Here is a 12,425-nt window from a genome sequence, read left to right on the forward strand (position 1 = left end):
AAATCAAAATCATTTGATATCAGAATTCAGAAGGACATTCTTCGAATTTAGAATGCAATTCGATATGTCTGATGTGCTCTCATGTCCCACAAAAAAAATACTGCCCAAACGCTTATACCAGAGCCCTTAAAATCAATAGATTTCAATGCATTAGTAAAACTAGAAATACTACCGAAATACTACAGAAGCACTACCAGCGGCCGATATTTTATTATGTGTTATAATGTAGGCCTATTTAAAAAATAGGCCTACATTATAACACATAATACGTCCTCATTCTCAGACTCGGTTGCATTATGCATTCATTCCGAAAATAACCTAATTTTGGTAATGAATTTGGCTCAAAATATACAGACTAATTATATTATGGTTGCTCCCGATCTCAATAGAGTAAAAGCCGTTTCATACACACACGTTTGAAATGCATGTAGGAAGGCAACGATTCTCTTCAGTCGCAGTCGATAATTCAATATCATTTTAGGTTTGCAAATCGAAACTAATTCGATAAAACATTTCGCAATTATTGAATAGTGGGCCTATACACTCACAACATTACTTCTCCAAGTATACATACATTTATTAATAACTGGTCGTGCTTGATTATTTATGTACTCGTCATTTTGGTTACAAACTTTTTACTGAAGTGGTTTGATGTGGCTTTCTCCTGGTCTGGCCAGGCGACCAATATCCCATATTGACACTATAAGTGATGCATAAACTACAGGATCTGATGATTAAACCTTTTCACCACACTCACAGAATCACAACTGTTTTTATGTAACAAACTGGTTACCATGGAGGTATGTATATGAATTGTTTCTATAGTGGTCTGATATAGTGTTTGATATAATTGCACATCGAGATCTCTCGATGGTTGAATAACATGCCATAAGACATATCTATGTACCCTCTATCATGTCTATATTATACTGACGTACTGGTACTCACTGTGAATATCAAGTTCACAACTTTTAGCCCGCATTCCACACATTTAAACTTGTCCAGCATGTTCAGTTTTATTTCTGAAAACTTAAGCCTATTCAGTTTTATTTCGAGAGTTAAAATTCTAAGGAACCGTTCACAAACACTTGTAGGAGGGGCCTGATGCAAAAAAAAATTATCGCGAAAATTTGTCGGACCCCCCCCCCTCCATTTTTCAGAACTTCAGAATGAAAATTATGGGCAACCCCATAGAAAAGCATATAAACTCAATTTTCCCAGGAAAATTTGTGGTCATTTTTTCAGCCCCCCCCCTTAAGAGGGTCAAAACTTTTAAGGGCCCCTTTTTGCATCAGCCCTCCCCTAACAAGTGTTTGTGAACCGTCACTCAGCAGGGCCGTAGCAAGGTTGTGAAATGTGGGGCGGCCATGACAATGTGGGGCGGCCAATATACAAATATATGACCAAATTGAAATAAAGATATAAAGAAAAACATAACAAATTTCTCAAAAAGTGGGGCGGCCATGGCATCCCCGGCTGCCCCGCTTGCTACGTGTCAATGCCACAAATGTGTTTCTTTTGTGCATTAAGTTCAACCATGAAAAATATTAAGAGAAAAATCAAAACGTGATAAAGAAAAATTGTGACAACAAGGCGTGCTTGTGTGCAACTTTCATCGTGCGATGTTTTAATGTATGTCATGGATATTCACTCTAAGTGCATACATTTTTATACATCCCGGGTCCTAATATTAACCTCACAAATAAGGCTGTACATTCAAATGGTTACGTAAGAAGCATGTGACCATAGGTTCAAAATAATATATTGCTAGTTTAAACCATGGAACCATGTGCATGTGTCCTGGGCTGTTATTCAGAGTCTAGGCCCAAAAGGCAGTATTATATAATAGCAGTAGGCAAAAGCATTCCAATTTTACAGAAGAATGGACATATTTTTGCCGGTTTTACTGACGAGAAATTTTCCATTTCAGACTATTTTAGCCCAAAATGAAGGTGAGCTTTGCTATTTGATAGGGCCTATGTGCGAAACGCATAAAATTGTGCAATTTTACCCTGCTAGAAAATATAGTGTTTGTCGTTAGTTAAACATGTTGTTAAAGGAAGATGCACACATTTATTTTTGGTGTTACGTACCCATCCCTGATCTTTGAGTAGGTCGAGTGCTTCAAATAGTCCCTGTGCTCCTTCGTTGAATAGATACTGTTCAATATAATCTTGATCCGTTAGTTCGGTTACCAACGTAATCGCCTCATTCTGCGTTAATAAGTGCTCTGCAACTAAACCAAATCGATTTCAGGAATTATACATCATATACATATATGGTCCTGTGTCACAACCTGGGGTACCTTTGTGTTACATAGTAAAAAAATTAAATGGTTCAAACATTTTACCACATCTCATTTGAAGTGGTTCATCCTCCTGAGCATTTTGACACCTTTTGTTTAATGGAAATCGGTTAAAAAATGAGAGAGTGCAGGCAAAAACAATCACAAAGTAGGAGGATGTAACCCCACCTCTTTTTCCACATTTACAATCATTTTGAGCAAGTATTGGTCTTTTAAATGAACTTCTGTATTTATTTACTTGGTTTAGATGTCTGGGAGTCCATTTAGACATTTTTGTACTAGATTCAAATTTTTAATGGGGGGTTTAAATCAAATTCACTATATGAATCCCTCCCCCTAATCCTCCTCCCCCTAATCCTCAGCCACCCTTGGCACATTTCATGCCAAACGTCATAAGAAAATAATTTAAAAATATTTTAAAACAGGATAAAAACATGAGTAGGCCCTAATCTAGAATAAATTAGCCTCAATTTAAGACCTAGTAATTGAATCTTCTAAGTGAAGGAATACTCAAGAGACAGTGTTTTGAAATCCAAACTGCACATCAAAATGTAACAAAACCACCTTTTTGGGTACCCCAGTATATGTGATGCGATCAAGCAAAATCAGTCGGAACTCGGAAATATTGATTTTGAGGTATAGCCAAACAAAGGAACTATTTCCCTTTGTTTCCTTTTGTTTTGGTAACTCTTTAATTGCTCATATCTTTGGAACTGGTTGTTTAATTTCAATGAGGTTTTCTGCACAAACCAGCTTTGTAAATGCTTTTTACTATTCTGTAAGAAACTGAAAATTTAATATTTCCGAGTTCCGACTGATTTTGCTTGATCGCATCACATATGACACACACCGACACCGCCTGGCTAATAATTATTTGGTGCAGAAGGGACACTAAAATGAATACACGGGATCGATACACGTGAATTGCTATGCACGATTTTGATATCAGACGAAAATCTTCTGATACCGGGTTAGAAAATGATGAATATCTCCCGTCATGATTTTTTTCTCAAGAAACCAGATTTGGTCTCATAAACTTGGAAATACGTGTTGAACAGATATGATAGTCGCTAGAATGCGCTTTGAAAATTGGCCGTGCGCTTTGAACTCAAAATTTGACCATTTTATATTGCGTTGGTCCTGTTATGGACTACAGCGTGCAGCATGTAGTACAGCTGCACTCACTGTAGGCAGTATAAAAGTCGATGACCATTGACCTCAATGGGGTATACAAGCTTAATCACGCACAACCAAGATCGATTACCCGGCTATTGTGAGTAGCCTTAGTTATGTCCCTCGACTAATTATTAGTTTAAAAGAGCTTTAAAGGTTTGAACCAAATGGCTAATCGTGGCTGTGGATTTAACCTACCATGGCGATTCCTGCCATGAAGATATAGGGTCGAAGACACTGTGTGACACTAGATCATATTTGAAATATCAAAAACAATTCTTGATTGGAAACTGCTTATTCACAAAAAGAGCCTATATGTATTAGTTAAATAAGTTATTTAAGTTAATGAACTAACGTTTAAACAAAATAAGAAACAAAATTTAAATTTAAAAACATTCCTATGGTCAAAACGTTTTAAAAACATTAATTTTCTGCTTAATCTCTTGTCGGGAGGGCGAGTTAGCGCAGCGGTAATTCCCTCGCTTTGCACCACTGAGGTCCCGGGTTCAAGCCCCGACGCGGCCCAAGGACTCATGTGCATTTGGTTTATCCCGATCCATGCTCGCTCTCGCAGGTTTTCTCCGGGATCTCCGGTTTCCTCCTGCTTCAAAATCGGTGATTAGTTGTTTCGTTATCAAAAACTTCCTTCACCCAATGGAATTTGGGGAGCTGCAGAAAATGGGTGGATGTTACAATCTAAGTGCGGATAGGTTTGCGCCGGGTTCGGCTGCAACTAGCCTAGTTGATGCGATCTGATTGTGATGATTCACCACGCAGCGAAATTACAGCGCTTTGAATCCTCTGGAAAAAGCGCTATATAAATTCCGAAATTTATTTATTTATTTATTATTATTTAAATGCCCCAATTGTCTATATTTTGTATTATGAAAATGTTTTATTACTGTCTTTGACAAAGATCCTGCTACATGTAGGATCGAAAGCTCATGTACCTTTTATTCTTCTCATTATTGATATCCTTGCTTTGAGCATGTTGACGTAATATATATAGGAAACATGAAAAATCCTAGATTTGCTTTTTGGGGGAAGGGGCATGGGGAAAACTGAATTTCAGTGGGGGGCAAAATCGACTAATTTTGCGCAAAATTCCCGCAAAAAGTGGAAATTTACGTAATTTTGGGGATATTGTCTCAAAGTGGGGGAGAACTGGGGGGCAAGAAAAATATTTTTGGGGGAAATGCCCCCTTGCCCACCTCCCCCCGCCCCCGCAGCGTCGCCACTGCTAAAATACGTATATTAAATAATTTTATAGGCTGTGTTAGCTGATCTTCTAGGTAATTCAATTCATCTGTAACAATTTCCATTGAAGAGGTTCAAGAGTTTGACATCGGGCAAAAAGGTTTTAAGAGGTCTCAACAGACCTTGCTGACAGCTTGAAAATCGCGAGTTTGCGCATTTAAAGGGCATATATATTGCTCGGACAACGTCACATCATTGGCAAGCTAATATTATATATGAGGACAATGAAAATTACTCCATTTTTGAGAAAATAAGTCGTTTAAAATTTATATCCCGCAAAAAAACAACTGTAAGCGGTGAATTCCTTCGAACGAGACAGATTTGACCTAGAAACTACGGTGATGTCATGAGAATGAACTTGGTCAGCTTTGAGAGAATGGACTGCCAATGCACAGAACGTATAGGCCTACTGTTGTTTTTATCAGAAAAAACATTCGAACGCTGAAAAGGGCCGTACGAGCCAGCATTTTACCAACACAATTTGTCTTTTTTCAGGAGAAATACAAATTTAACTAGTGGCAAATGGTGGTCATAGACCACAAACCTAGCTGGGCATGTTGGTATTTCGGAGGTATCTGACCCTGCAAAATGTTCCAAAAATTTTCCTGTGGTCATGAGGTTTGTTGTCATAGACCACAAACCTAGCTGGGCATGTTGGTATTTCGGAGGTATCTGACCCTGCAAAATGTTCCAAAAATGTTCCTGTGGTCATGAGGTTTGTTGTCACCGAGTTTGAGCCTCGTACCTTTTACAGATGTCCAGAAAATAAAATTCTAAGATTTGACCCAAGATAGCCTTTGACCTGAACCCTGCAAAATGTTCCAAAATGTTCCCCTGGTCGATGTGCAAGTGATGTCATTGTGCTATAAAATATATGCCAGAAAGAAGCATTTTGAAGGTATTTGGTTATATACCGGAAATGCCCCTTTAATGACCTTTGACCCCAATTTCGTTTACACCCTATGGGTACTGGATATAGCTGATACATGTGTGCAAGTGGCGTAATTGTAGGGTGTAACATGTAGGAGGAGAAGCATTTTGAAATTGTTGCCAGAAAGAAGAAGCGGAATCGGATAGCATTAGAATACCTAGCTGGGGGTGTAACCCCCCCCAGCTAGGTAAAAATTGCAACGAGTGTCAAATTGTAATGTAATAATTATTTTCTTCGAATGGAGTTAAAACTTGTTTTTGCAATAGATATGCCCTTTAACTGTTTTATCTTAAATTTCAAATTTTTGTCGCGAAATCATGAATAGAATTTTAAAACTTGGCTACGAAGTGGGTCTAAAAGATGGCCAGTATTGTATTCGTACTTCACCAGCAGCACAGAATGACAGGTTGGGATGGTAGACCTACCTTTTTGTACATGCGTTCTTTGTGATCTTTTGTCTGGTTCACTTTGCACCTTCCTCATGTTCCTGTCATTATCTATGTCCTGATATCCTGTTACTTCTTCGTTTGGTGTTTTGTCTTCACTCTTGCTACTCGTGTCTTTAAAAAAAAGATATACCATCTGATCATTAAAGATTTCGATCATTCAGATTGATCAGATTTTTGCTTTCTGATTTGAGAGTTAATATGGCTAATGCACACCATAACTAAGAAAAAATTGCCTTAAAGGTTGCTCGGGCATTTCAAGATTTGTTTTCTCTGTATTATCAAGGGCCATACCCCCGGGCCTTATGGAAGAACAAACGATACCTTAAAACATCCTCTGAATGAGTCACCCATCAGGCAAAAGAAGAAATAAAGCAAACAAACAAGTTGACATCTTGCATAATTTAGGGTATTAATGTTTGTGTTTGTTTTATTGATACCAGGTATATTAAAAACTATTCTTTTTCTGTCTGCTCGAGTCTAATTACGGAACTATACTATAACTAATTTGCAGTCACAAGTTGAAGACATTCATTCACACAGAGCATTTTTTACATAACGTTATGTAAGCCTAAAACCTCATAATAATTAAGTAAAATTTACCTCAAAACTATGTAATATTTTTTTACATAATTTATGTGAACACTGTATTGCATCATTTAGGCAAAAATAGAGCTGGGAATTTCCAGTTTACCAGAGAATGGGGAGTTTTTCTTCCGACAGATCCGAGTTAGAAAGTGAATGTCTAATGTGTTGCATAGTTTATGTGCCTTCACAACGAGAGGTAGCCTATCCCATGTGAGCCAGTCAATTTACATAGCCAATAATGTGCTACTATTCCAGCAATATAACGAAGGAGTGATTGGTGAAAGCAGCACCATATTTAGAAATTGTCATCTGTGCAAGGATTTTATACGCAAATGATAAATTTAAGTCTTCAATGGGCTTCGCTGAACCTGAGACTAGTAAACCAACTAGTACTAGAGTACTAGTACTAGTCTCAGGCTGAACAGTGATCTTCGCAGGACAAGTTTGAATAAGGAGTATACATCAGTCGTCCGGAACATTGAGTGCAACAGAACTTTGTAATCAACAAGAAGAAGACTGTCGGTTAAGTAGTAATTATTAGTGTGATCTATATTAAAAGTAATTATTAGTGTATGATCTATATTAAAAGTAATTATTAGTGTATGATCTATATTAAAAGTAATTATTAGTCAATTATGTTACACTTTTTATTAAAGATTCAGATATTGTTAACTTAATCAAACAGTGTGTTTTGTTGTGCATTCTGAAGTTAATTTGGGTGAAAGGTGTTTTGGCCTTGAGTCATTGATTTGATTTGATTTGATTTGGTTCCATATAAAACAGCAGTAATACAAAACACATAGATATATTGTTACAAGTTAACAATACATTACATATGATACTTGACAAAATAAAAAGTAAAAAGATATTAATTTACGGCTCGTAATACAGTTTGTAACCATTGTAACAACATAAATCCTGCGTAAGGGCCTGCGCAGTGGATGTACTAAAAGAGAGAAGGTCGTCGATACATACCTTCTGCTGTGTTTGTTAACGCGCTATCTTCTTGTGTCTCTTGCGGACTCTGTAAATAAAACAAATTGATTATATAAAAATATTGGAATTTTGTCTGCAGTATACATTCATAATTTGCCAATATAAATGATTTAGGAATAACAAGAAGTTCCGTTGTTTGCACTAAATTGTATACGATATTTTCTTTTCATACTCATTTTACAGATACTATATTTTGGGGTGTATTTGTTCAGTATTGGTGGGTATTTTCCCGCCAACACTAAAGCGAGCAAGCGAGGGTATATTATAATATCTACAACAAACATGACTCGTGCAATCGCTCCTGACGTCAGTTATGCAAATTCCTATACAAGATTGGACGTGGAAACGATTAAGGGACGAATCTGATTTGTCACAAAAGGAAGAATTGTAAATATTATTCGTACAGACAAAATCAAAGTTGAAAACTGAAGTTTTTGAGGCAGATACCCCACTCGTCCATGAGAATATTACATTGTACCATCAACTTTAAAAGAAAGGTTTAATTAGTTTCTCATACGACTATTTGAATGCGGCTCGAAATAAGTCCAACTCAAATTCAAATGACATGATTGATGAAGCGACCACCAAACTACTGTTTTGCATATCACATCACATTTTACGTGAATGTAAATAACGTTTCTGCAACATGTTAACATCCAGCAGAATTTGAAACTACAAAATTCTCTTCATTTTCCATCCTATTCATTACACTGAAGTGCGATGATGGGGTTATCCTAAAAATGCAATCTTTCGGACCTTCTTAATTTATTAACAGCACTTTACGGCGTTCACGTAGTTGTTTTGTTATCCACACCACGAGCGGGACCACGAGCGAGCATTTTATCTATTTTCCTTCCATATGGGAAAAATGCTTAGCCTAGGCCTATACTGTGTCCGGCCCAAGCGACCGTTTAAAATTTCGATCCATTTTTATATTTTCTGTTTTCGCATACTGCTTAATTCAAGTTTATATTATTTGTTACATCGTAAGTTGCAATAGATTTTAATTTATATACTTTGATTTTTATAATACAGTACGCCATTTTAAAACGAGCCTTTCTGTTTTTTCACTGCAGCAGTTATTTGAATTGCGTGGGATGGTGCTAACGCTATCATCCTTTACCACCATAACAAGAATGCATCAATGCGTGGTCGGAACATGTTAAAACTCAAATTGCATTGATATCAATTCTGTCAGCCTGCAGGATATGTGTCAATAATATTTCTGGGAGAAACAAGTATACGCGTTACTAACGAACCCACAGAAATCTAAGTTAAGAGACTCCCCAAAATATGGCCACAAGCATGACAAGTAGGCCTAGTGATTATTTTAATGCAATATCACAGGATTGAAACAAAAATATCTGAAAATTCAAAATAAGAAATGCTATAAGATATGTTTGAATTCAGATGTGTGCATGTGCTCGGTAAAATAACTTCATAAAGTAATATTTCTACTTGTAGCTGATCGATCCGTATAATCTTAATAAAGCATCAAATGAATCATTATTGACATAAAATATTGGTTCAGTTTTAATCGTTGATTTGGTTTTCGTCTAGTATTCTAGTAGTACTGTTTTTTATTCCATCACTTTGTCAACATCCACTGTATCCCTCTGGGTTTTCTGTATCTCATCATGCATTATCTTCTCACTTTTGTAACTCACACAAAAGATACGAAACGCCTATCCGTTGGTATGATAGGTTTGTTAATCAAACCTGGTATTAACACTCCCTCATTTCAAATATATAGTTTTGGTTTCTCTATTGTTCAGAAACCAAAAATCAAGGGATTAAAATGTGGAGATGAACTGGTATGCAATCATAACACTATTGTGCTGGGAGGACACAAGAGGGTATATATAATCAAAAGTATAATGGCCTATAACCATACGTATATAATAGCCTATTGTGCTAACATTTTCATTATCGATATCTATCAACGCGGACGACTTTTGATGCTCTCTGCCGTATGTGGCACACTTCCATGACACCATAAAATTACACCCGAGTTTGATAAGTTATGCATAGACATCATGTGCATATATTGAGGGGGGGGTGGGGGTGTTTTGTTTATTTGTCTGAAATATAAACGATGCATGATGATGTAGATGATTTGATTATGAATTAGATTATTCCCCGGAAAGCACAACCCATACCTCTTACCTATGTTCCTCCGCCACCTATATATAACCTCCTCCTCCCCCTCCCCACACTCGATATCGACTCTTCCCTATTATTCCACTCCACTCTTGAGCCCCCTCTCCCCCCTCCTTCCCTTCCCACTTCCAATGCTCTCTCCCCTCTGTTTCTCTTTCTCCCTTACCCTTACCCCCTCCCCCTCACACACACATACCCTCTTTCCCTGGCGATCTCTTCTATCTCTCTCTCTCTCTATTCTCCAATAAATAAATTGAATAAAAGTTAGTTTAAACCAGCTTTCTATGATATTGATCTTCCGTCATGCGACATGCACATAAATAGAGTTGTGTATAATAGTGTTTATAACACTGAAGTCATAATCTGTCAAGTGCCTATTGCAATGTCTGTGGAAATATTTCGATGGTCTATATATTTTCACAGTGAAATCAGCTTAGGCTAATTCGTAGTCTCAAGTCAATGCTTTCAAACTAAATCAATGCTTTCAAATGTAGACTGCTTTGTTCGACTTCTCTGCTCGTGAATATTGCACTGCGAAATTTAAACATTTCTTTTGTATACTAAGAGTAGGTAACTTCAAATCAAATAATTTTACGATCCACACCACTTATAAGAAACTGAAACCAAAACCAAAACTGACTGACACAAATGTTCGGTTTTAAACAAAAGGTAGAAACAATGAGTTCGATATCTTATGATTCAAGTGGTTAGGCAGGACAATAGGAAACCACGTGACCAAAACCAAAACTAAAACTATATATTTGAAATGAGGCTATGAGTAGCTGTCAATCAATCCTTGTGACTGGACAATAGGAATGTACGAACATGTTCAGATCAGCCAATAGCCATATTGCTATGCATTACAACAAATTTGAACTGAACCATTGGGTCTTTTGATCTTGTCCATATTTCATTAGTTCAGTATCCTGATCTCCTGAGGTGGGAACATGTGGTAATATAGCCGAGTTCTTATGAAATTATGTATTAAATAAAGGTTATTGTGATGTCATTTAACTTCCATGTCATGTGCTGTTTTTCATGTTTATATATAAACAACGTATATAGGCTACTTGTGATTGAAACTTGTAAATGAGTTCAAGGAAAACATTGTCGGAACTGACTGACACTTTATTGGATTGAATTAGACGGTCCCTTTCCGATCATGTGCATCAGAAAAATGTGATTATAACACTTATACTGAAATATATAACATACCTGTTTTGGGTCTTCTATTTGTTTTGTTTCTGTGTCTACAGATTCTGAAAGGCACAAAATACAAAAAAGAAACATCTTCAAAACAACACATCGTGGATCAATAACACTGTTAAAAGAATAACTAAAATATACGCTTAACGCTTCACAAGAGAGAAGAGCGATACCCAAATATGCTCGAATTTGGCTTTTCCCACGCTTTCTTTTGTATCAAACATAAATCACTTTCAACATATGGCCATTGCATACTATATTATAGTAACCATGGTAACTGATAATTATCATGATTGCTCGGGGTTTTAAACAAACACTTCCGCAGGTGCTTGTATCTGCTCTTTTAAACGTGTTAAATAAGCAATTATTTCCCGTTGTCGCGCAGTACACCACCCAAATATGAATTCGACTGCAAACATCAACACGTGGGCAAAAATAAAATAATTATTTCTCTTTATCATGTTTATCGTTGATTCAAGAGATCATAAAGAGTTTGGCTCACACCACTCTTCGCCATACATACATTCTCCCAGCCACATTTCCCTAACATAATATGAAATTTAAAAAAAGAAGGAAATTTAATTAGGCAGAGGCGGGGCTCGAACCCACGCTGCACTGCGCCGCTATCACGTATACCATATGACCAGCGCTCGACCACGAAGGACTTGATAGTGTCATCGTGAAAATTTAAACATATAATATTAATAAATCGCAACTTCATTACTACATCATATTTTGGAATTTTATCTGCTTAAAACATTAATGTGTATTATAATAAAGCTACCATTATTTATATTGTTGAATTCTCAAGCGCATAGAGACAATTAATACGAGGGTCCTATGAATAGGCCTACATACACAATACATAAAATCGATTTTGATATCGGCCACGTGCTCTGCTGTGCATGTGGTTTCCCGCAGTGGCGGAAGTTGTATTACGAAGTGCATCCGAACTCCATTTTGACAAGGCATTGGATTGTTCCAGTTTGCATCCTAAATCCACATTAGACCCCTAATTTTATTTACGAAATCAAAAGATTATAGATTATCATAACAACAAAACGGTAATTTTTTGTCGGGTCTAATGTGAAAATTACATTAAAAAATTACAGTTTTTACAGAATTAATTTTCACTTAATTCCAAAAAAAAAATGGCGTATATAAGATTGAAATAAATTCTCTACCTTCTATACTAGATCAATTGTGACGCAAGTTGTTATCAAAAATTGTTGTGATAGATGTACAGTTAATATTCATATATTCCATTACCTAGCTGATGGTACAGTTTTTACACAGAAAATATTTATTTGAAAAACCTGCCACTCGGCTTTTTCCGGAAAGGTCACAGGGTCGCCGTGACCTG

At 36.6% G+C, this 12,425-nt stretch overlaps 2 protein-coding genes across 3 annotated transcripts in view; one reads left to right on the plus strand and one right to left on the minus strand.

Moving 5' to 3' along the window:
- The window catches only part of LOC140146294 (uncharacterized), a 70,021-nt gene that overhangs the window by 16,684 nt on the left and 40,912 nt on the right, over positions 1-12,425 (minus strand). For both annotated transcript variants that reach the window (XM_072168102.1, XM_072168093.1), the window contains exons 2-5: positions 11,072-11,115; positions 7,676-7,724; positions 6,092-6,226; positions 2,094-2,236 (exon numbers count right to left, since the gene is read on the minus strand). In XM_072168102.1, coding sequence (XP_072024203.1) covers positions 2,094-2,236; positions 6,092-6,226; positions 7,676-7,724; positions 11,072-11,115 — 371 coding nt within the window. The remainder of the gene's footprint in view (positions 1-2,093; positions 2,237-6,091; positions 6,227-7,675; positions 7,725-11,071; positions 11,116-12,425) is intronic.
- LOC140146308 (alpha-2,8-sialyltransferase 8B-like) overlaps positions 590-12,425 on the plus strand; it is an 80,355-nt gene continuing 68,519 nt past the window's right edge. Inside the window, exon 1 of the mRNA XM_072168110.1 lies at positions 590-800. Coding sequence (XP_072024211.1) covers positions 795-800 — 6 coding nt within the window. The 5' untranslated portion in view covers positions 590-794. The remainder of the gene's footprint in view (positions 801-12,425) is intronic.

The sequence above is a fragment of the Amphiura filiformis genome, chromosome 1 (assembly GCF_039555335.1).
Source record: "Amphiura filiformis chromosome 1, Afil_fr2py, whole genome shotgun sequence".
In the NCBI taxonomy this organism is placed as follows: Eukaryota; Metazoa; Echinodermata; class Ophiuroidea; order Amphilepidida; family Amphiuridae; genus Amphiura; species Amphiura filiformis.